Source organism: Lepidochelys kempii, chromosome 5 (genome assembly GCF_965140265.1).
Source record: "Lepidochelys kempii isolate rLepKem1 chromosome 5, rLepKem1.hap2, whole genome shotgun sequence".
Taxonomy (NCBI): domain Eukaryota; kingdom Metazoa; phylum Chordata; order Testudines; family Cheloniidae; genus Lepidochelys; species Lepidochelys kempii.
Genome location: NC_133260.1, coordinates 66,337,317 through 66,362,748, shown reverse-complemented (window position 1 = coordinate 66,362,748; position 25,432 = coordinate 66,337,317). Strand labels below are relative to the sequence as shown.

Below are 25,432 nucleotides of genomic sequence, written 5' to 3'. Positions count from 1 at the left end.
TTTTTCTAAGCCTAACGCTGGGCGTTGCAACCCCGAAAGCCCTGTGCAGACCCAGGCCTCAGTGCCCGGTACCGGCTTGCGCGGGGCAAGGCACAGAGCTGAGCCCGGCTTGAGCCAGGCGCTACCCACGCTCGGCCGGCGTGTTCTCGCCAGCTGGCAGGGCGCACGGCAGGGCCGGGCCGGGCCGGGCGGCACAAACCAGGCTCGGGGCAACCAAGCTTCCACACCCGGGTCCTGCACTCAGAGCTCCGACTGAACAGACCCGGGGCCTGCCGCCCGTGGGCAACTAGGCGCGGGGGGCTCGGCAACGCCCCCGCCCCGCCGCGCGCGCCGCCGGAAGTGTGGGGGCTTCGGTTCCGCCCGACCGGAAGCGGTTGTTTCTCTTCCGCCTGCGCCCGCCGCCTCCAAAACGGTAACGGCAGCGCGCCGGGGCTTGCCCAGCTCGGGCAGGTCCCCAGCGCCCCCAACCAGCCCCCTCTGCCCTCCCCGCCTTCCTGTGAGCCGCCGCTTAGCAGGCCGGGTGCGCCCCCTCCTCGGGCCCCTGTGGGCTCGCAGCCGGTCGGTTACACCTCAGCGGTTGTCAGACCGGAAACTGCCGAAGGGAAACCGGCGGCGGCGGCTGCGGCGCGGGCACGTGGGTTTCCCCCGCCCTGTTGAAAAAGCAGTTGTCAGGCAGCTGCCGCCAGTGAGGTGCGGCTGTCACCTCTCCAGAGCAGCGCTCGCAGGCCCAGGAACAGGCTGTGTCCCCGTGGTTCTCCACCTGCTCGAGCCCCTCCCTGGTGGGAGGAAGCACAAGTCCTGTCTTCCATCTGTGAGAGTAAGGGGGGGGTTAGCACCTTCCATTCCCGATTCATTGGCCTGTACACAGGGGCTGGGAAGGTGCGAAAGCGGGAGAAATCTACAGTTTAATAGAAACTGATTTTATAGGATATGTCTATACTACCCGCCAGATCCGCGGCCAGCGATCGATCCAGCGGGGGTGGATTTATCGCATCTAGTCTCGACACGATAAATCGATTCCCGAGCGCTCTCCCCTCCACTCCAACGCTGCAAGAGGCGGAGGCAGAGCTGGGGGGAGTGGCAGCAGTTGACTCAGCGCAGTGAAGACACCTTGGTGAGTAGGTCTAAGTATGTCAACTTCAGCTAAGTTATGCAACTTCAGCTAGGTGAATAACTTAGATTAGTCACCCCACCCACAGTGCAGACCAGGCCATAGAAACGTGCCCAGAAATATTTTTCATAATCTACAGAGGTTGATCATGATACACAATTTTGATTCTGTGCTCTTTCCTGAAAAGGTACATGTATCAATATTTCCATCTTTAATGTTTTTGAAATAAATTTTTTAGACTTAGTAAAAAGTTTATCTCAAGTATATTTTTTCTGGGAGTATTCCTTTTTTTTCTCTCTTCATATTGTGTGGCACACTAGCAAAATGAAATTAGTAAGAATCATACTATGTGAAGCGGACAGGACTAGATGACCTTTTGAGGTTCCTTCCAGTTCTAAGATTCTAAGCCTTGGTCCATGGCAGTTTATTTTATTCCATTATACTTCACAATTGGTATCCAGGAGAAAGCATCCTCTGTGGGCTGTCATTGAATTGAGCCTTTTAAAATGGCAATGAACGTATTTCTTAAAAAATATATGTATATACTAGAGATTACACACAATTCTGAACTTTATTATTTTCATTTAACATGTAGAGAATCTAGATTCTTTATTGGTAAATCTGAGGCTGAAACTTTCCTTTTTTTCTTGGGACTGTAAAACTATATATATAATAAATGTAGTGCTTGTGAGAGTTGCTAGATTAGCTATTTAGTGCTCTGAAAGTCCAGCATGTTCAGAAGGAGGCAGTGGTTGCGCAAGCTTCCAAACTGACCTGTGAGTGTGCCTTTCTGACAACCTAAATAAAGGGGACCACCTCTGAGAGAAATGGTTCCATTTCCATCACCATCCATGCATATGTGGGTCCCCAGGCCACCCTTTCCCCCCCCACCTCCCGCCTGCTGCGTGGCTCCTGGAATACCCCCTGCACTCCAACCTGCCCTGCTTCCCCTGCCAGCAGAGCTGTCCACAGCCCTGGCTGCATGGGACAGCCCCTTTGGCCACAACAGACGTTCACAGCCTGATTGGGGGCAGGGGGGGAGTCAAGTCCACAGCCAACTCTCCACCTCCCACCTCAGCTGCTGGGGCTGTGGTGCCAGCAGGGGTGTCACTCCTGGCCTGGGCCTTTCAGTGCTGTGTCTTCTGTCTCAGCTTCCAAGACGGTCAATAAGCATTTGATGGTGTCTGTTATTTGAGCACCAGTGTTTACTTTCAATTTACTGTATCTTCAAGCCTCTCCTAAAGCTAGTTTTCTTTCCTGGAGGAAAATGTGTGAGGAAAGATATTTTGTCATGTGAGTTTTGATATAAAGAAACTTGCTTGGTGACGACAATTTCATTTGAAATTAATGGCCATGCTTGGTCAGACCAGTGGTCCATCTAGATCAGTATCCTGTCTTGTAACAGTGGCTGATGCCAGATGCTTCAGAGGAAATGAGTAGAACAGGGCAATTTATCAAGTGATCCATCCCATGTCATCCAGTGCTGGCTTCTGGCACTTAGAGGCTTAGGGACACCCAGAGCATGAGGTTGCATCCCTGACCATCATAGATAATAGCCACTGATGGATCTATCCTCCTCCTTACCTAATTCTTTTTTGAACCAGTTATACTTTTGGCCTTCACAACCTCCCCTGGCAGTGAGCTCCACAGGTTGACTGGGTTGTATGAAGAAGTACTTTCTTATGTTTCTTTTAAATGTGCTACCTATTAATTTCATTGAGTGACCCTGAGTTCTTGTGTTATGTGAAAGGGTAAATAACACTTCCATATTCACTTTCTCCACACCATTCAGAATTTTATAGACCTCTATCATATCCCGACTTAGACATCTCTTCTAAAATGAACAGGTCCAGTCGCGTTAATCTCAGCTCAAACGGAAGCTGTTGCATTCCCTCTGATCATTTTTGTTGCTCTTCTGTGTATATTTTCCAATACTAATATATCTTTTTTGAAACGAGGTAACCAGAACTTATGCAATATTCAAGGTGTGAGCGTACCATGGATTTATATAGTGGCGTTATGATATTTACTCTATTATCTATCCCTTTCCTAATGGTTCTTAACATTCTATTAGCTTTTTTGACTTGCTGCTGCATGTTGAGCAGATGTTTTCAGAAAATTATCCACAATGACTCCAAAATCTCTTTCTTCAGCTGTAACAGCTAATTTGGGCCCCATTATTTTGTATGTTTAGTTTGGAATGTATTTTCCAGTATACATTACTTGACATTAATCAACACTGAATATAATTGATTTTCTTAAGGATTTCACACTACACATGACATTGTTACAATTGTATCATTTTCAAGGTGATCATTGTGGGTGAGTTTTGTTGTTCTACAAGTTATATATTTTTTCTTTATCCTTTCTTTTTTAAATAATATAAAATCCAAATTTCAGACATATTTCTGTTTTGTTTGTTTTTTTTTAACATAGCTGAGACAATGACAACCACCGGAAGGAACCCCATGCAGCAAATGATTTCTCAGCTGCACAGTTTTGCTGCTACTGGAGACAAGATCAGGTTGACAGCGCTGTGCACTCATTCTCCATCCCTTATCAATGAAGCTGCTGAGAATGGTTGGACAGCCTTGATGTATGCTGCCAGAAATGGACACTTTGAGATTGTGCAGATTCTTCTTGAAAAAGGGTAAGAAAGTTAAAGGATCCTTTACTTAGGATCTAATCAGGCCCTTCCTGCCCCTTTGATTGATGTCTCTGAATGACCACTATATACAGATCCTTATGAACGTCTTTCCTCTCTGAAGTTACCTTCTGTGTTGGGGTCTCAGTCAATTCCTCATGCCAGACTGGTGGAATTCTCCTATCTCTTAAGGTTATTTTCATTCTTGAGAGTAGTGGTAACAGGGTAGAGCATGTGCCGTGCCCTAAACTGGCCATTGCACACCTCTCCTTGCATGTATAAATTGAATGTTAACTGGAATATTTAGATTTATTAAATTTATTTTTTTTCCTCAAAGCCTTAACTCTAATCCAGCACTGCCCTTTGTATTGTAGTGCAAACAGTTTTGTTTCAGTGCTTTTCTTGGCACAGTTGTTGACTAGTACCTCAGTACTTCTGCAGTATTTTCTTTTACTTGTATTTCTTAGTACTCCAGTGCTAGCACTGTTCTCACTGGCAACTGAGTTAGGACACTACTGTGCCACACATTTTGTTAGAGGATCTTAATACTACTTGATGCTGAATTTCTTTGTTTTGTCACTTGGCACTTATGTCTCAGTTGGTTCAACTCTTATCTCTGTGCACCACTGCCTTACTTCTAAGTGTGGCTTCTAAGAAGAGAGGAAGAACACATAGTATCTTCATACCATGTCAGCACACCAAACCAATGTCAAAGGCTGACCACCACGTATGTTGTGTTGTCTGCCTTGAAGTCAACCACAGTACTGTTAGATATGGCTAATAAAATTGTGAGCTTTGAAGGAACATAAAGATTGCCTCAAAGCTCTTGTTTAGACATCCCAGGCAAATCCAACACAAAGCTGGACTGGAATGCTATGAAGTATAAAACCCTCAAAACTAAAGCCTGAGTAAGGGATAAATTTTTCTAATGTGATTGAGCTGTGCTTTGTGTCAGAGCAGAGGGAAGCAAAGTTGACTTTGTCACCTTTTTGCTCCCCCCATTCCTGGAGTCAGCCATACCTGGTCCAGTCTCTGGCTAAATAAGTCATCTGGTGGCTTCTATAATTTGCACAAAGCTATCCACAGCCCCAAGGGACCATTTTGGCAGCCACAAATTGGCCAAACTCACTGGTGGTCTGTCCACATCTTCTTTTAACTCATTACACCCTCTTTGCCCATCATGGACTGTCAAATGAACCAGTACTGTGACCCTCTCCTACTACTGGATTACCTCAGGCGGTGGGATTATGTGTGCTTTATGATGGGAAACCTTACACCTGCCTTAGAGTTTGGAGGATACCTTCTTTGAGGTAAAAAATGACAGGCAAGATCACGAATACTGAGCGATCTGGATTGATTGATTGATTCATAAGCTGGGGACAAACAATGTGTTTTAATGTAGCCAAATGCAAGATCACATCAAGTCACAAAGAATGCATATCATATTTACAGGATATGGGACTGTATTCTGCAAAGCAGTGATTCTGAGAAGGATTTAGCGTCTTATGTTAGATAATGAAATGAATATGAGCTCCTAGTGTATTGCTATGGCTAGAGGTACTAATACAGGGGTGGGCAAACTTTTTGGCCCAAGGGCCACATTTGGGTGGGGAAAATTGCATGCAGGGCCATGAAAGTAGGGCTGGGACAAGGGGTTGGGGTGTGGGAGGGGGTGCGGTGTGCAGGAAGGGGCGCAGGGCAGGGGGTTAGGGTGCAGGAGGGGTGCGGGGTGCAGGAGGGGTGCGGGGTGCAGCAGGGGGTTGGAGTGCAGGGTGCAAGAGGGGTTTGGGGTGTGGGCTCCAACCTGGCGCTGCTTACCTGGAGCAGCTCTGGGGTGGCAGTGTGGCGAAGGCAGGTTCCCTGCCTGCCCTGGCCCTGCGCCACTCCCGGAAGCAGATGGCCCTGTGGCTCCTGGGGGAGGGGGAGGGCAGAGGGCATGTGCTGCCCTCGCCTGCAGGCACCACCCCAGCAGCTCCCATTGGCCAGGAATGGGGAACTGCAGCCAATGGGAGCTTCGGGGGGCAGTACCTGCAGGCGAGGGCAGCGCGCGGAGCCCTCTGCCCTCCTGTCCCCCACAGGGGCCACGGTGCCAGCCTCTTCCGGGAGTGGGGCTGGGCTGGCAATTCTGTGGGCCGGATGCAAAGCTCTGAGGGGCCGGATTCGGCCCGCAGGCTGTAGTTTGCCCACCCCTGGACTAATATGGTCCTTGGAGATATAAATGAGGAGTAAGGAGTTGATATTACATCTGTATAAAACATTGGTGAGACCACTACTGGAATTCTGTATCCAGTTTTGTTTCCACAAAAAAAAGATACTGAAAAATTAAAGGGAGTTTTAAGGCTACAAGAATTATTTTAAACATTATACACAAACAAAAACACCTTACACTGAGCCTCAAGGAAGTTCAGTCTAATTATCTTATTAAAGAGAAGGGTAAGAGGCAACTTGATCACAATCTACAGATGCCTACACAGGCAGAAGATGGGGCTCTTTAATCTAACAGACAAAGACAAAACAAGATCCCATGGTTGGAAGTTTGAAGCTAGAAAAAATAAAACTGGAAATATGGGGCAAATTTATAACAGTGAGACTAATTAACCACTGGAACAGATTACTAAAGGATGTAGCTTAGGGTTGTCAATAGGTGAACCGTGGGCCAAAATCTGGACCGCCAGAGGCTTTTGAATGGTCCCCAAAATCCTTTTATTTACTTATCATTTTTATTATTTTCTCTGGAGTTTGGACCTTAACTATACCTTGACCAAGAAATTTGGACCTCAACAAAAAATAATTGACTACCCTGAATGTATATTCTCAATCATTTGAAGTCTGAATCGAGATTGGATGTCTTTCTAAAAGATGCTTAAATTCAGCCACAAGTTAATGAACTTAAGGCAGGACTCGTGGGGTGAAATACTCTGGCTTGTACGTTAGCCTGGATGATCTTAATGGCCCTTTCTGGTCTTAAAGTCTACTAAAAGTATTTTTTCTTCTACTTTTATTTTCATTTTTGTGGGACACATATTTTCATCTTGAATTGACATTTTTCTCTGGAGCTTTGCTTTCCAAGCAGTCAAAGGAGTTTATTGAAATATTCAGAGGGGCAGCATTTGTGCTAAACATGATAAGTAGGGGGCTTACGTCTCACTCTGCCCCATTACCCTCAAGGGTAAAAAACCTTAAGAGTTAGGGAAGTTTTGTCCGTCTCTTGCTAAGGAGCTAAAACTCAGAACTGAGATTCCTGAAAGGTGGAAGCTTCAAGAAAGTAGAATTACAAGATGAAATCATTTTCTTTTACATTTGTTTAAAAAAATATTTCCCAATCCAATCTTTACTATAAATTTTCCACTAATTGTTATAAGCAAGCATCAGTACCAACAGAAAATAGCTCATGGAGAAACACAAAGCAGTAGGAACATACAGGTGAATCTGACCCAATATCTACTATTTTTTTAAAAAAGAAAAGGAGTACTTGTGGCACCTTAGAGACTAACCAATTTATTTGAGCTTATGCTCAAATAAATTGGTTAGTCTCTAAGGTGCCACAAGTACTCCTTTTCTTTTTGCGAATACAGACTAACACGGCTGTTACTCTGAAAACTATTTTTTTTTGTAATTTATGGTGATGCTGTTGTCCATAATCCACCAGGCTTTGTATTTACAAAAACAAATGCATTCTTTTCCTGACTTCTTGAGTTCTCAATTTCAGAACCTTCTGTTTACCAAGACTGCTATTTTCAATATAAGAATTCACAGCATGCTGTTGCTCTGTGATTTTAAAATTGTTTTATAAGAAAATATTTTAAACTTGAAGCATTTTACAAAGTGAGGGTCAGATTTTCCCTATTCAAGATGATTCGTAGGGCATGTGCTTAGCTCCCAGTTGAGAAAACTGGTGTTGCATGTCAATGAACAAGTAATTCTAATCGGAAAAGGAAAATTCACAAGTCAAATTGTATGGGAAGATGGAATGGTTTCATATTATTTATGCTTGTAATCTTTTCCTCCTAGTCTGAAACAGATTATATGCTTTGCCTACTACAGCTGCATGAGCTCCCTCTTGCAGCACTGAACATTCGGAGTCAAAGCAAAAAAAGGGCAATGTGGTCCACCTGCCTTAGTTCTTTCCCTTCTGCAGAGGAATCTGTTCTCTCTAGGCATGGAGCAATTTCTGGGTTTTGATCCAAGACTTCCTTAATTTCTGGTGTTGTATTGCATTAAAGTTAATTAGGTATTTATGAATTTTTTCAGTGTCCTACTGTCCTGTGACACGAGTAGGAGTAGAGAAGTTATTTTACCTCTGTATTGGGCATAGATGTGATCACTGCTGGAAATCTGTGTCCAGTTCAAGAAGGTTGTTGATAAATTAGAGAGGGTTCAGAGAAGAGCCACAAGAGTGATTAAAGGATTAGAAAAACCTGTCTTCATAGACTCAGGCAGCTCAATCTGTTTAGATTCACAAAGAGAAAGTGACAAGGTGACTTGATTACTGACTGAGTGCCTACATGCGGAATAAATATTTGATAATGAGCTTTTCAGTCTACCAGAGAAAGTTATAACACGATCCAGTGGCTAGACAAACTCAAACTGGAAACAAGGTGTACATTTTTAACAATGAGGGTAATTAGCTATTGGAACAATTTACCATGGATCATGGTGGATTCTCCATCTTGGCAATTTAAAAATAATATTTGGATGTTTTTCTAAAAGGTATGCTATAGGAATTATTTTGAAGAAGTTCTCTGTCTTAGTCTCTGGTTAGTCTCTAAGATGCCACAAGTACTCCTTTTCTTTTTGCGAATACAGACTAACAAAGCTGTTACAGAAAGTCAGACTAAATGATCATAGTGGTCCCTTCTGGCCTTGGAATCAAAGACTCCAACAGTTGGATTTAGCAGGAGAGAATGAAGGTATTGGGACCATTTGGTCATTTTATGATCACATTTCTAAATGTTCAGTGCTGTGAAAGAGTACGTACATGGCCCCAATTGCCACTACTTTTCTAAAGGCCCCCAAAGCTCTATGGCAGTGTGGATGTATCTCACCGTGAGAATATGCTCCAGCAAGACTCTTACAGAATCACAGTCACTATGGTAACCATCATTTTTCTTTTCTGTTTATAGGTGTGACAGGTCCATTGTCAATAAATCAAGCCAGACTGCACTAGACATTGCTAAATTTTGGGGGTATAAGCATATAGCTAATTTACTAGCAAATGTTAAGGGTGGACAGAAGCCTTTTTTCCTGCCAAATGATGCAATAGAGTATGAAAATTATTTCAGCAGGACACTTCTGGATAGAAGGAGTGATAAAAGAACAGATTCTAAATGGTTAAACACAAAACAAAACCATCCAGCCACCGTATACATCCTTTTCTCAAATTTAAACCCATTGGTCACTTTGGGTGGAGGGGAAGATGGTTCCCAGCAGCCTGAAGTCAGGCTTTGCAGGCTGTGCCACAAGGATGTAAAGGAATACATGAGCCAGACTGAAGAAGTCACCTTGATTTTTCTTGGAGTAGAACTTCAGTTGGCTACTCTGAGTGGAGGAGTTCTGAAGGAAGATGAAGAAGATGGACTGGTTGCTTGGTTTGCCCTAAGCATAAATGCTACCTTTGCTGAACAGTTTAAACAGAAGCATGAAGACTGTTATTTTCTTCATCCTCCCATGCCTGCACTGCTGCAGTTGACTGAAAAAGAAGCTGGTAAGGTGTCCAAAATGTAACTTTTAGCAATTGTCTAATCAGAAAAGAGTGGATGGGAAGTGGGAGCAGGGCCATGGAAGGGCTCCTGTATTGGCTCCTATTTTCCCCTCTCCTTCTGATTAGTTGCATGATCTTCAGCAAATCCTTACCCAATTTGTGTGCCTCCGTGATGCCCATAATAAGCTGTAATAATATGTATCTTCCACATAGGAGAGTTTTGTTGTTTAATTGTTTGAAGTATGTCTTGAGATCCTCGCATAAAAGGTACAATGTTTTTTATAGAACGATTGAATTAAAAAAAGAGAGCCAACTAGTACAGGCAAATTCCATTGTTTCCAGGGGTTTTAATTAAAAGTCTATGACCTGATTTTTTCACTAGCTACAACTGGTTTTATAAAAATTTGCATACACAGTTGAAAGATACTAATGTCTGCAAAACCAGGCAATAATATTGTAACTGTATGCAATATCTGTGGGGAACATGTTGTGTTAAGTGTATGAGTGGTTTTTGTAACACTGGCCCAGGGATTTTATTTACCTCTAAGTGGGGATGGTTCCCTACTGCTCCACCAGGAACTAAAAACAATAGGGGGTGATTAAGGTGAATCACTTAATGATAAATACCCCCCAGAGAAGTACTGCCCCCTGGGAAGGCTTTCATATACTGGTTTAGACTGGGTTTTCCAGAAACCAACAGACAAAGAAAGAGCTTTTAATATAAAAAGACTGAGTTTAAATTAACTCAGGACCATCTTTCTGAACCAGCAAACAGGCAGGACCTTCTATCCAAGATGGGCCCCAACCCTTTCAGAAGGATTAGAAAGTCTGGCCTGCTAGGGCCCCATAAGACTGATTGGTGACTCCCTAGTATGTTTAATGTTTTCTTTGTTTTCTCTGTAATGCTTTTACCTTAAGAATAAATGTGCTTGCCTAGAAAAATCTGTTATAATTTGTAGCTGCTAGCTATAAATACACTGTTTATAGCACTTGGAGAGACAGCAAAGCAAAGGCAATGGCCTTTAGGCAGACTGGCTTGCTTGGGATATTGCAGTGTAAGATAGGTTGCTGTGCAGTCTTAAAACTCCTGGTCAGGAAGGAGAGAGACACGGGACTCCCCCTAGAAGAGGTGCTTGCTAGGCGCTGAAACCTATAATGGGTGCTATCTAGAGACCATGGGAGAGGGAATACAGTTACCCTGAAATTGTTATGTCCTGCACTAGTGTAAATGACTGCACAGAGTTCAGGACAATGCAGCTCTTAAATTAACATAGTTAGGGAAAATAGATAAGGGAATTTGAACAATATGAGATTATCAAGAGGACATTTTAAACGGTGGTTTTAGTTTGATTTTCCTGTTGAATTACGAGAATTTTCTTGTTATGCTATATATTTTAAAAGATTAGAAGACTTGTAAATTGATTTTATGTGATTCTATCATTTTGGTGCATTCTTTTAAAGGAGTAGTAGCCCAGGCTAGATCTCTTCTAGCATGGCATAACCGATACCAATTCTGCCCAACATGTGGCAGTGCAACCAAGATTGAAGAAGGAGGCTACAAGACGACCTGCTTAAAAGAAGATTGTCCCAGTCTTCAAGGTGTTCACAATACATCGTACCCAAGAGTTGGTAAGAATATCATAAAAATAAACAATTGACTGAAGAAAACTGGCTTATATCATAGAATCCATCTAGTCCAATCCCTGCATTGAGGCAGGATTAAGTATTATCTAGACCAGTGGTTCCCAAACTTGTTCCACCGCTCATGCAGGGAAAGCCCCTGGCAGGCCGCGTTGGTTTGTTTACCTGCTGCGTCCGCAGGTTTGGCCGATCGCGGCTCCCAGTGGCTGCGGTTTGCTGCTCCAGGCCAATGGGAGCTGCTGGAAGCAGCGCGAGCCGAGGGACATACTGGCCGCTGCTTCCAGCAGCTCCCATTGGCCTGGAGCAACGATCGGCCAAACCTGCGGATGCGGCAGATAAACCGGTGCGGCCCGCGAGGGGCTTTCCCCGCACAAGCGGTGGAACAAGTTTGGGAACCACTGATCTAGACTATCCCTTATAGTTGTTTGTCTAACTTTGTTCTTTAAAACCTCCAATGATAGAGATTCCACAAGCTCCTTACGTAATTTGTTCGGTGCTTACCTGCCCTTACAGTTAGGAAATTTTTCCTAATGTCTCATTTAAATCTTCTGTGTTGCAATTCAAACCCATACTTCTTGTCCTGCCCTTAATGGATTAGAAGAACAATTTATCACCTTTCTCTTTATACCATTCTTTTACCTATTTGAGACTTCTTATGTGCCCTCCTCAGTCTTCTCTTCCCCGGATTAAACAAACCCAGCTTTTTCAATCTTGCCTCATAGGTCGTGGTTTCTACACCTTTAATCATTTTTGGTATTCTTCTGTGGACTTTTTCCAGTTTGTCCACATCTTTCCCAAAGCGTGCTCAGAACCAGACACACTACTCCTGTTGAGGACTTATCTGTTGAGCAGAGGGGAAAAAATTACTTCTAATGTGTTTCTTACAGCACTCCTGCTATACATCACAGAATGATGTTTGCTTTATTTTCAACAGTATTACATTTTTGACTCTCATTTAGTTTGTGATCCACTGTAGCCCCCAGATCGTTTTCTGCAGTACTCTTTAGCCAGTCATTTCCCGTTTGGTATTTGTGCAACTGAGTATTCTTTCCTAACAGCAATACTTTGCATTTGTCCTTATTGAATTTCATCTTATTTATTTCAGACCATTTCTTATTCCAGTCCTCGAGCCCCTCCCAGCTTGGTGTCATCCACAAACTTTATAAGTATACTCTCTGTGCCATTATCCAAATCATTTCTGAAAAAATTGACTAGAACTAGATCCAGGACAGATCCCTGCCGGACCCAACACAATATTTCCTTCCAGCTTGATTATGAACCACTGATAACTACTCTCTGAGTACAGTTTTCCAGTCAGTTGTGCGCCCACCTTATAGTAGGTTTGTGTAAGCTATATTTCTCTAGTTTGTTAATGAGAAGGTCAGATGAGACAGTTGTCAGCATGCTTCAGTGGGTCACAGCTGAGAATACCAGGTTCAGGACAAACTGCTGAGAAATAGGGTAGACTAACCCCAAACTGGTGGTTATTCTATTCTTATACCACGCCAGTAACAAAAGTAAACTTCTGTCTCACCACGTTTGTTAACAGGAAGTCAAAGATGCAGTCTCCTTAGGCATTCCAGTCATTGTCTTACCACCCAGACACTGGCCTCTATGATGAATGGTTACTGAAAATCAATTTAATCACATATAGAGTCCTCTAATCCCAAGAGGTCAGCCACATAGCCAGGTCAATATATAACTCAGATCTGTCACAATAATCATGCTGCTGCCAATGCTTTAGTAACTAAAATCTAAGGGTTTATTAATAAAAGAAAAAAAGAAGAGAGTTAAAAATGGTTAATAGATCATATACATACAAATAGTTGCAAAGTCCTTTTCTTATGTTTGTAGCAGTGAATGGAATAGACTGCTAGTTTGTAAAGTCTCCCTGGTAACTTCCAAAAGATTGGAAAGTCCTCAGTCCATAGTTTAAAATGCTCTGTTTTGTTGTAAGTCCATACTCCAGAGAATCAGGGTAGGAAAGGAAAAATGGAGATACCTCAGGGGTCTTTTACATTCTTTGCCATATGCCTGGAAAGTTACTGGCTCAGAATGGAATCCAGAGTCACATGAGCATATCACATATCCTTACCTGCTTTGATGACTCACATGGGTAGCCATTACCCATATACTTGCTGAGGTATCCTCAGGAAGGCTTATTGTGCGCAATGAGTTTCTTCTGTGGCCCACTGTTAGAGTGAAGTGTCCTTTATGGGCCATCAAGCTTGACGAGTCCACTCACAATGGGCTGGTGAGAGTGAATGTAAGCTATCTTGTTGTTGTTACACCAGGAGCAAACACATTTGAGATAGAGATACATAGCCAATATTCATAACTTCACATGGATTTAAACAGGATAATCTCATTTAGCAAATCATAACTTCTGCATTGACACCTTAAATGATATACTTTGTACAAGATTTGTTGCAAATGCGTAACAGTGGTATATATGGTCATATTCAATCATACAGCATCAGAAAGGTATCAAAAGCCTTACTAAAGTCAAGATATATCACATCTATTGCTTACCCCCCCCCCCATCCACGAGGCTTGTTACCCTGTCAAAGAAAAATGTTAGGTTGGTTTAACGTGATTTGTTCTTGACAAATCCGTGTTGCCTGTTACTTAGCTGATTATCTTCTAGGTGCTTACAAATTGATTATTTGATTTTTGTTTGCTCCGTTATCTTATTCACATTATATTATTATTCACCACTTACTTCACTGTATTCATGTATCTTAATCCCTTTTAATTCTCCAATCCTCTTCACTCAGTCCCTCCAACTCTTTTTTTTAACTATCTCGCCAGACCTCACTCTGTCAGTTTATTCAAGATAAAGTAGTCCAAGCTTCTCTACCTTTGAGTTGTGCATGACAAAAAAAAAAATTTTAATTCAACTTCAGCCTCTTGTGTTTCAATGCAGGGCACTAGAAATCCTATGTTACAACAATGTAAGCAAATTATTAACATAACATTATTAACATTCTCCTCTTCATCCACAAGCATCCAAGCCCTCATCATCCCAGGTCTTGATTATTGCATCCTCCTTCCCTCTGGCTTTGACAAATCCTATCTATCCCCACTTACGTCCAATCCAAATGATGGTGCAACAATCATTTTTCTGGGACATTGTTTTGACCACCGTCACGCATCTCTCTGTGTTCCTCCACTGGCTCCCCTTTCTCCACTGCATCAGTCATAATCTAGTTGTCTTTACTTTTAAGGGCCTTCATGACCTAACCCTGCCCAACCTGTCTTCTGTTAGATGATATAGGGACATTGACTCAAGCCTTCATTCTGCAAAAGATGCCAGTTTTGGTTGTCCCATTTTTTTAAATTTTCCAGCAAGCACCTTCATGCTTTCTCTCATGCTGTCTTTCATCATAAGAAAGGCTTGCCATAGATATCCACAAAGCCACCTCATCATCCTTCTTCAGATCTTTCTAAAAATTCATCTGCCATTTTGTTTACAAAAGAAGTTCTACAGTACTTAGGCGACTGTTACTGCTGCCAACACTCTTTTTAATGCTTTTGTTTCATGCTATTATTTCCTTGTGCCATCTGTTTGTTTTATCCACCTGTTGTCTGTGGTCTGGTACTTAGATTGTAAACCCTTCAAGGCAGGGGCTGTCTTTGTATTATATACTTGTTCAGTTCCTCATACAAAAGGCCTCAGCCTCTAGGTGCTACTCTAATACAGAAAATATTACAGTGTGGCATCACAATGTGCTTACATCTTACAGTCTTAAATAATTTTTAAGACAGTAAAATGATTCTGCAATTAGTGTGTAAAGGCTTGCCCCAGAAGAACTGCAACAGTTCTAGAAAATCCATGATAAATGGTGACCCTGGCAAGAGATCTCATAGAACTAGAATCTTTTCTTTTGTTATCCATGTAACATCTGCACTTGGAAAGTTGTTTGAGAATTTGTTGTCTTAAGCTTGTGCCAAAATCCAGAATCTAGCGTCTTTTTACTGTAAAGGTTAATTTATAGAATTGTTTTGCTTGGCATTCTGAATGTCGTACATATTGTACAAAAGGTAGTTATTTCATTTAATTGTAAAAAGATATTTAGATCTGTACTGTGAACTAGAATAGGGACAGCTGTGCAATAGAGAGGATACTTACTTCAAAGACTAAAAAAACTATTTTAAGTAGCAAGCTTTTGTAACAAACAGGTAAAATTCAGGGGGGAAATTGCCTGCTCCTGAACCCTTGTCATGTAAAAAGATATGTGCCCATAGGTAACAAATGAGAGAATTCTATCCTTTCTCTCCAGTTACAGAGTTCTGGACTCTCTGCCAGGGAAATATAAAACATTTGAAGTAACATGAATAAATTAAACAAGTAAACAGCTTTTCTACCTATGCCTTGTCATCATATTTTTCCTGTCTTTCCTTCTTAGTCTCTCTCTTTCCCCCTTGGCCCTTTACCGTATGGATAATATATTTTCCACATTTATTTTCTTGAAATCTATGCTTTTTTTAAATCCATTTAAGTTAGTTAAATGGCCCTCATTACCTTAGAATCTAAGCACCTCAGAGTTTTTAAATCCTCACAACACCCTTAAAGGAAGGAAGTACTGTTATCCCTGTTTTGCTGGTAGAGAACTAAGGCACATTGAAGCAAAGTGACTTGCCCAAAATCACACAAGAAGTCTGTGGTAGAGCAGGGACTTGAACTGTAGTCTCCTAAGTTCCTGTCTTAATCACTGGACCATCCTTCCTCTCCTTAGCCTTTCAAAAGCTTGAGTTACTGCATCTTTCCTCTCATTTCATTGTCTCCCCATCTTTTTTCTTGTATCTTCACCCTTTGACCTCTTTTCCTTTCCCCTCACTCTGTAGTATGTCCCTCCCAATCATAGTACGTTGTATGTCTGGCCCTTCTCTCTTGCTTTTTGTCTGTTGCTTCACCTTTTTGTTACTCCTACCTGCTCCACTCGTCTCTTGTCCTCTGTGGACTGTGCAACTTACTAAAATCATTAGTAATTTTTTCTTTACAGTCTACAACACGACACACTAAGAAAAGGAGTAAGATAAAATGAAAGATTGCTGAGCCAGCATTTGATGGTGATACCTTTTTCTAATAAAGCTGGCAGCCAGCAGGACTTGAAATTCTGCCATGTGCTCCATGGCAGGTACTTTTTGAATAAGGCACCAATCTTTGAGAAGCATTTGCCTAATGAGTTTGATAAATCAGTCATTCTAACAGAGGGGAAAATACAAGAAGGAGGATCAGTGAGGCAGGGAAGATAAAGCAAGTAGGATGAATACCAAGGCAGAGAGAGAGAAAGGGAAGGCAAAAAGAAAACATAGATTTTAGGATGGTTAAATCAGGGAGAGGCAACCAAGAAGGGAAAGAGATGACTGAAGACTGGTATAGAAAAAGGGGAGAGGCTCAATGTAGATATGACTGATGGAAAGTGGAGAAAATAAAACAGAAAATTAAAAGAAGGAAAAAGACACAAAAAGGAAGAGGAGAGGTAAATGGATAAAATCCAAAGGAGAAAATGAGAACTAGAAACCAAGAGAAGGAAATAAAAGGGTAAAAATGAAAAAACATGACAACATTTAGATCATTATAATAATAATATCTAGCTCTTTTATAGTACTTTTCATTTGGAAATACATCCCACAAATCTGTGACTGAGGAAGAGGTGATGGCTTATCATCCTTGCTGCTGAAATTGTTGCTTTCTGTTGGATGTGTAACTAGGTTAAAGCTGTGGTTATTTCAAGAAATTGCATGCAGTTGCAGGTAATTTATATCCTGGCTCTCAAGCCTGGGCTAGATAAGTACACCTATTAGGCATGTATATTACAAAAATAGGTGAATAGAGATCTCGTTAAAAAACACATCTTGATAATACCTGCATTGAGGCATCTACGGAATTGGAATTTCAAGCTCTTAAATAAACTAAATCTGTATTTACACCATGAATATTGAACAAAGGATTATACATGCCTGCAATTTGTTACTATATTTTGAGCCCCAAAAAAGTTTAAATATATTTCTTTCATGTGCATTCCAGATCCTGCAGTGATAATGCAAGTCGTTCATCCAGATGGGAACCAGTGCCTTTTAGGCAGGCAGAAGAGGTTTCCTCCTGGCATGTTTACCTGCCTTGCTGGATTTGTAGAGCCTGGTGAGATTTTTTTTCATGACTTTAATGTCAATTCATTTTATATTTCTATCCCAGCTTACACTTGAAATTGCCTGGAGCTTTTCAAAAGGATTTTCCTACAAATTGATTTTAAATAGCACTGTACTTTGAAAAGAATGTCAGAAGTTTGGTCTACATTAGGTCAACTAAATGTGTATATTATCTATTAGGTGTGTTTTTTAATAAACATTCCACACACCTTACATATTGGCAGTTGGGTTTTTTTAAGGAACATGTGTCAACTTGAATATTTTTTAAGGTTAATTTCAAAAAATTCCATTTTATGATAGAGCATCCCATGCCCTAAGTTAAAAAAAAAAAATCTTTACGCATCTATATAAGGATTTTTTTCTATTCCCCCTCATGGTATTTATGAGAATACTTTTGGCCAGGAAGAAACTGAAATTGAACTCAGCAGGACTACTCATGCTTAAAATTTAGCATGTGCTTAAGTTTTTGCAGGATCAAGGCGTAAATGACTGTGCAGAGGAACAGTGAAAGTTCAAAAAGCTTTGTAAAATGCACAAGGTAAAGTGAAGATACTTTTTTCTGCTAGCTGTTTTCAGCAATAATAGTCTCAGGTAGTAACATAATTATAGTGGGTACAAAATTTTCAGACAGAAATGAGATTTTCAGTTTGTTGGCATCCGTTTCAGCTGAAATCTCTTTTCCTTTATTGTCTAGAGAATTTAGTACAAATAAACTGTACTCATTCACTACTATGAGGTTTTGGTACAAATGAACAGCAGGGGAGAAGGAGGGCACTTGGCTGCGCATGTTAAGGACAGAGATTAAGGCTTAATATTGAATTACTTGTTTTTTTGTCACTATCTACAACTATGATTTAAACATAGTTTTTTGTATTGACTTTTCTTTGTTTTGGAAAAAAGGAGTAAAAATTATTTCATGAAACACTTACTCTAATGCATCTTATTCACTAAAGAGACCATAATGCATAGCTAGGTCCAAAAATTATATGTGTGACTGACTTCTGCTATGTAGTTGAATGAACTGGTTCAGATAAAGTAAGAATTGACTCAAATATTATTTTAGAGGTAGAAAAAGTTTGGATTTTTTTTTTTTTCACTTCCTCACTTGTTCCACCTTCCCTTGTATTTTTCATTGTCGTATCTCTTTGCACTTTTTCATTTTGAGTGGACATAAAGTTCTGAAATACAAGGACACCTGTTATCAGAGTATTTCCAGGCTGAATTAAAGACTGTATTATTGGAAATCTCATGAGCCAGCATATTTTCATGCTATCTTCATACCAGTTTTGCTTATCAAAGAGATTTGGCTAGTTTGGATAAACAACCAATGAGCTTCCCAACTCTTCCAGGTTCACCCGTGAGCTATTTATTTACTTGAGAAACCTTATAACAATCAAGTGTTGGAGAACAAACATAAATTATGAAAGAACAGCCTGTTATCTGGCAGCTAAGCGCCTAGTTGGTTGAACTCAACCTTCTGCATTAATGGGCTAGTCTCTTACTAGTCAGAATAGAAAACATAAAAGATGCACAGTATATTAAGATCTGCCTGAGAGAAATTCCAATGACTGCAGATCCAGTTTAAACTTCAGAGAAGGGAATTTTGGAAATATCTGTAGATAAGGGACTATGTTGATGCATGGATTATCTACTTTAAGGAGCCTTTGACCACAGAATTTAAGGAACAGGTTAGGAGTTATCTCATGTAACAGTAATGCCTATGTTGTAATTTAATTCGGCCAGGGAAGATGTCACTTGCATATCTAAAGCAAAGATGGAAGAAAATAATTGGATATTATCCACAAAAGAAAAGTAACAAGAGGCATTGTCAGGATATAATAGCGCTAGAATTCTGAGTTTCATATTACTGTACCAAGGGGTACTAGTCACCATTCAGTTTGGCAGAAGAATGGTGTATTTCTTTATGCTAGAGATCTTCCAAGATAAAGGTGACATTTATTCATGTTTTAGTCTTACCTGACAGCTCATCCTTTGATGAACAAAGCTTCTTCTTTTATGGGAAATATGTAGGGTACTAGAATCCTAAAGAATGTAGGCCAAGATTTTCAAAAATAAGGGCCAGAAGGTAGGAAAATTAAGGAAAAATGTAACTGACTTCAGCCATTTCCCATGTACAAATAATATATTATAAACTTATCCAGTGCACGTATGCCCACAGTATATAAATATGAATGTTCCTGAGGGTCGAGTTAAAGTTTTCCATTATAATTTGAGTTAGAGGAATTTAGTGTCTGTTTTATGTTTCTTTATATTGTGAGGTGCAAAGGAGGCTCCTTGAAGAGAGGAAGAATGTGTCAGAGTGGGTAATGTAGGCATCTGTTCGAGTGTATTTGAATATCTACCATCTTTTTACTGTTGATTGTCATACTTCGAAAGGCTTTGTTAATTTTTAAACTGTAACATTCCACACTATTATAGTCATAGTACAAACCTTAAGTTAAAGTTAACAAAATTATTTATCTGTTATAGTGAGAAAACGATTATTTGTTTCAAAGTTAATTTGAGGTAAAGTGTGTTAAATTTTCTGTACATTTCACATAGCAATTTCAAGGACTAATGTTAGGTTTACATAGGAAATATACATTATGATGCTGGTATTCTGATATTTTTATAGTATTTATTTTATTTTATTTTTATTCATTTTGAAAATGTTGCTTTGGTGCCTGCCTTTCTTTTATTACACTGCTGATTCTCATACTTCAGATCTGTGTGCTACCCTGGGAACTGGATGCCTGTAGATAATTGTTCAAGGCAATTTTAAATCTTTTGAGTCAGTTCAAAGCACAGAACGTAATCCTTGCTTGGAGAATTTTCATCAGATGCTTGTTCTTTGCCCTGTTTGATTAGGGGAAACAATAGAAGATGCTGTTCGAAGAGAAGTAGAGGAGGAGAGTGGAGTCAAAATTGGCCATGTTCAGTATGTCTCTTGTCAACCATGGCCAATGCCCTCCTCCCTAATGATTGGTTGCTTAGCTGTTGCAGTGTCTACAGAAATAAGAGTTGACCAGAATGAAATAGAGGATGCCCGCTGGTTTACTAGAGAACAGGTAAAGTTCCATTTAATTTCTTTCTCTCATTGATTGTTCTGTGACTGTATCGGTTCTGGTATACAATAGGGATGCGCTCTTTTTCAGCAAGTTGAATAGGTGTTTATACGCACCACATCATACAGTGATTACATTGTAATTGTAAATTACACATAGCCAGAGAAAGATAGCTACTCATAAAAGACTGCGTGATGAATGCTCTGCCCACTGCAAGCCCATTTGAAGACATTCTTGCCATTCTTAACTATTCAGTCCTTTTCTTGGGGCAGTATTTATTGTTAGTTATTCTAGTACCTTTCTATTTACTTCCTTGAGTTTTGTTTGGATCTAGATTAGAGAACGGTTAAGTAGCATTCATTTTTGAGCTTTTTCTAAAAAAAAATATTTTTTTTAGAAATACTTGTACTATTTTTTAAGAGATTAAAAAAGAGGATTTGTTATTTTTTTACATATATTTTTCATACAGTTGTAGGCCCCAGTCATCCAGTTCACTGTGCATGGGCATGCCCTGTGTACTGTGCAGCACACTCCAGGATCAGAGTCTAAATGGGTAAAACTAGAAAACTAATAAAAAACACAATGGATGGAATTTTAAGCATAACTGTAAGACAAATTACACAAGGCTTTTTTGTTGTTGTTGCTCAATTCCTTCCCCCACCTTTTCTGTCGGTTAACATTTACATTGTTATATGTACTTCAAACTGCAGTAGGGTCCTTAATGTCTTATATAAGTGAAGCAAATGTGTCTCTATACATTTTGTATAAGTAACAAACAAAAACTACATTCAGCAACAGTGAAGATGGCATCAGGCCATATCCTTCCACCTAAAACCTTAAAAGTATGGAAATAAATTATGGGGAAAGATATGTACATTCTTTTCCACCTTCATATTGCTTTCACTTCCATCTCCTACAGATCCCTGCACTGTTTTTATTACAGAATTCTTCACTATCTGAAGGAAAGAGGAGTTAGTGTGTAGCATCAGTGCAGCATTTATATACTATGCAGGTGTGCATTTTATTAGCATATTAAAACAGGACTTTTGGGGGGGGGGGGGCTGTATCCTGTATGGTCATGATAGAAATTAAAATAAAGTTTATTGAAAAACACATGTATGCATCCAGTTCAGTCTGAGTAATACAGGAGTACCCCAGTTATCTGAATCACCTACTCATCTGCATTTCAGTTTGAATAATCAGAAGTTTATTATATTGTGATTCTCCTGTCTTTAGACTGTAAATTTCCTTGCTGGTTTCAGTCTTCTGTATGACGTAAGTTGTGCAGGCGTGAAGCATGCAGCTCCACTCCCCATGTACTGAAATCCTATGTGAACCTCCATTTTTACAAGGCAACATGCTGTAGTTTAGTGAATAGGCAAGTTAGGGTTATCAGAGTTCAGTAAATTAGAATTGTACGATACATAGGGCCTAAACCTAGCCTACCTGTGCATTACTTTTTTTTGTTTCTCTGTCTAAATTTGTAATGGAAATGGAGAATAATTTATTTTCAGATTTTTCAAAAGGGAGTGTCTAAAATTAGGTTCCTAAACCTGTATGTAGGCACTGAATAAGAGTAGCCTGATTTTCAGAAGTGCTGAGTTCCCACAAATTTTATGAAAGTCAAGGGGAGGTGCAGGTGCTCAGCACCTTTGAAAATCTTTTATTTAGGTCACTTTTATTTAGAAGCCTAACTTCAGGTATCTGTTTGCCAATTATTTTCATAAAGCAGAAAGTAGGATGAACTGGATACTTTAAATACAGTAGAGGTTTCTCAAAAGATGATTGAAAGATTATGGGGCAAATGTAAACTTTCAGTGAAGTTTCACAGCCTTACACCAGTTCTGAATTTGGCTTTACATGTTGTAAGAGATTTGTGTATTATAAATAAAGTTAAAATTTTGGTCACAATTATTTTTAGTAAAAGTAAACAGTGACCTTTTACTAAAAATAATGGGGGGGGGGGAGGGCTGACAGCTCCGGGGCCCCCGCCACCCTAGGGCACGGGGCTGAAGCAGAAAATGTCACAGAAGTTTCTGAAAGTCACAGAATCCATGACTTCCATGACAATAGCTTATCCTTAATTATAAAGAGTCTACCAGAAACTAGTTTTAAAATAGTGTAAATATGTTCATAGCATGTAAATCACAATTTTATAAGGTGATGGTCCTATGTGAATGTCTTACTGTAATTGCAAGGTAATGCACATTGGGAGGAGTAATTTTACCTAATGTACACATTTCTGGGTTTTAAATTAAATGTGACCACGTTGTAAAAGACCAAGGCATTGTTGCAGAGAATTCAGTGTAAATATCTTCTCAGTCCTCATCGGAGGTCAATGCCCCACACTCCAAATGGTAGAAGAAAAAATGAAATAGAAAATAATAATAAAAATATTATAATGCCACTATAGGTATATATCAAAGATGCACCCTCAACTGGACTGTGTTCAAGTTCTGCCATTCCACCAGAAAAAAGATACAACAGAATAGAAAGTGATCCTAAGACAAGCAATGGAAGTGGTTAGAAGAACAAAAAGACTTCCATGTGAGGAAAGATTGAAAAGGATTGTTCAGTTTAAGGAAAATACAAATAAGAGAGGTCACGATAGAGGTATAAATTAATGAATGATATAGAGAAAGTAAATTAGGAGCACCTCTTTACTGTTTTTCAGAATACAAAACCAAGGGAGCCATTCATAAAAATAGACAGCAATTTTAAAATTGATAAAAGGAAATGCTTTTAATAAACACACCATATAATCTCATTGCCCCGAGGGACCGTTAGGCCAAGATCTTAATAGGGTCACCCATCTTTCAAAGCAGTAGCAAATGTTGGGACTTTGAAAGTCAGTTTCCCATTAAAGAAGAAATCACTGGCGTAGAGTCTGGGTATATTCTTAGAGCAACTTGTTTATTTTAAACGATATGTGCAGGTTTTAAACACAGATGTCATAAACAGCATGTGGGGTAATCCCTTTTTGTAGGGATTTCAGGCAGACACCAAGATCTGCTTTTCAGGAGCAACTCTGCCTCAAGAATTTAATTAGTAAATTCCATTACTGCTTACCACAGCTCCCCAAAAATATGTATCAGAAAAATAAACAACACAACATTTTCTTCCGAAACTGGAAGCTTGTTCACACACAAAGAAAAAGAACTTGTAAGATAGTGTAACACCAGGAATCTTGTGATTCCTGCCCTAGCAATCAGCTACACAAAAAGATTAGACATTTATATGGTTAGTGAGAGTGTACACAGTTACTTTAGAATAATAAGCTTGCAGGCTTTAGGACATAATTCACTTGCTACCTGATGGGTTAAAAAGCCTTTCCTCTTGTTTCTTGCACCTTCCTCTGATGCATCTGGTAATGGCCTCAGTCAGAGAAATGATACTGGACTTGGAGAAGACCACTAGATCACTCCTGTACGGAAATTCCTGCGTTCATGATAGATTCCATGTGTTTATAAGATTAATTTACCAAAACAAAATCTGTATGTATTGCAGGTCGTGGACGTTCTCATTAAAGGAAACCAGCGTTCTTTCTTTGTGCCACCGCGTCAAGCTATTGCATACCAGTTGATAAAACACTGGATTGGAATGAATGCTCACCTTTAAATTCAAGGAACTGAGTTCTTTGTGTTAAATTACTGTTTCCAGTGACTGCTAACGTAAATAAATTAAAAATAATTGGTCATTTAGTAAAGTGTGTGACTACAGTAATTTCTGAGTTTTAGTCCTTTGACTCCTAAGATATACTTGTACTCAGTGATTCTTTTCAGAAATTTGTTGGAATGGGACAGTGACCCACTGATTACCCCAAACAAAAAAGTCAACATTAAAGTATCATTTTGAAGTTTTTTTATAATCAGGTTATTATTCTGCCCTTCGCTATCCCTCCTTTTATTTTCCAGCACTTGTCTGAGCTCTTCTGGATCTACTATTTTTGTTTGAGACATTAGGTTAAAATCAGCCCTGGTGTAAGTTGTGACAAGTCCGCTGATTATGCCTGCTGTGACTGAGATTCTTTTCCTCTTTGTTTACCTGCAGTTTAGTTGTTTGTTTTTCCTTTTTCTCTCCTGTTTCCTCTTTCTTGTTCTATACCTTCCTCACTTTCCCTTTTCCACGCTCCCCCTCCCTTTGGCTGTTCGTCACTCCCCCCTAGCCCAAGGAACACTTAGCATTAAATTTTAGCAACAATGTTAGCATTTAATTCTCGAAGCTCTATTAGCAACAGGTATCACATGCTGGTAGTACATTCATTGGAAGCTAGGTGTGTAATGCTTTTTATATCTTACATGATTAGTGTTGCTTATGCTAGAGTTTGAGCCAGCAATCTTATGTGGATCCTGTCAACCCACTAATGTATTGTCCAAAAATTATTTTAAAGACCTTTTGCAATATTGTGTTTGCAACAAATGGGGGTGCTCCATAAGCCTAAATATTAGATACTGTTATAAACAGTCACAGACTTGTTGACTGGTAGACAGCAAACAAGATTGCGGTTGATTGGCTTCTTTGGTCAGTGCAAATTTGTGTAGAGACTTCAGAAGACAAGTAGATTAAACTAAACAAAAAAGACACAAGAATGAGTGACATTTCATCTAAATACAAAATAGTGTTTTCTAAAATTGGAGGCATTAAGGAATGCTGCATATATAAGTAATGTATCATCAAAAATGTTAGGTAACTTAAATATACCAAATCTAAATGTAATGAAGAGAAGACACATTTTTGAAAAATAAAATATTAATTTATTGCTGTATGTTTAAAGTTAGCAATTTACAGTACTGTTTCAGATTTTGTGCCTTAATTGTAAATTAGTGACGAGAATTCAAATTACTTTCTTTCAAAACGGAAGGCTATAAAGTATACACTTGTTTGCAGCAACACCTTGTAAGAGCAACATTTCCCCTGGGAACACTTTCCTTACTGCGATTTTTCCACTCGGTAACAGCAACATAGCTGCTGCATAAGAGCAACATTTGTGACATCACATCCAGGGGTGAGGGAAGCATGTATGAGGGGAGATTGGGGGGGTGAGGGGAGCATGTATGAGCATTGCTCCCCTCCCCCTCCCCCGCACTGCCTCTTTCCACTCCCAACCCTGGCCT

At 40.0% G+C, this 25,432-nt stretch overlaps 1 protein-coding gene across 2 annotated transcripts; it reads left to right on the top strand.

Annotated features, from left to right (window-relative positions):
- The first annotated feature begins 318 nt into the window (after window positions 1–318).
- Window positions 319–25,056, top strand: NUDT12 (nudix hydrolase 12). 2 transcript variants are annotated; one of them, XM_073344624.1, is made up of 8 exons: window positions 319–412; window positions 951–1,114; window positions 3,548–3,761; window positions 8,879–9,459; window positions 10,918–11,085; window positions 17,132–17,245; window positions 20,122–20,321; window positions 23,826–25,056. In XM_073344624.1, exons 3-8 carry the CDS (start codon window positions 3,556–3,558, stop codon window positions 23,934–23,936), a joined length of 1,380 nt encoding a protein of 459 aa, XP_073200725.1. In that variant the 5' UTR covers window positions 319–412; window positions 951–1,114; window positions 3,548–3,555; the 3' UTR covers window positions 23,937–25,056. The 2 variants fall into 2 exon arrangements, with proteins under 2 accessions (XP_073200725.1, XP_073200724.1); XM_073344623.1 differs by having other exon boundaries at window positions 388–1,114.
- Window positions 25,057–25,432: the final 376 nt, after the last annotated feature.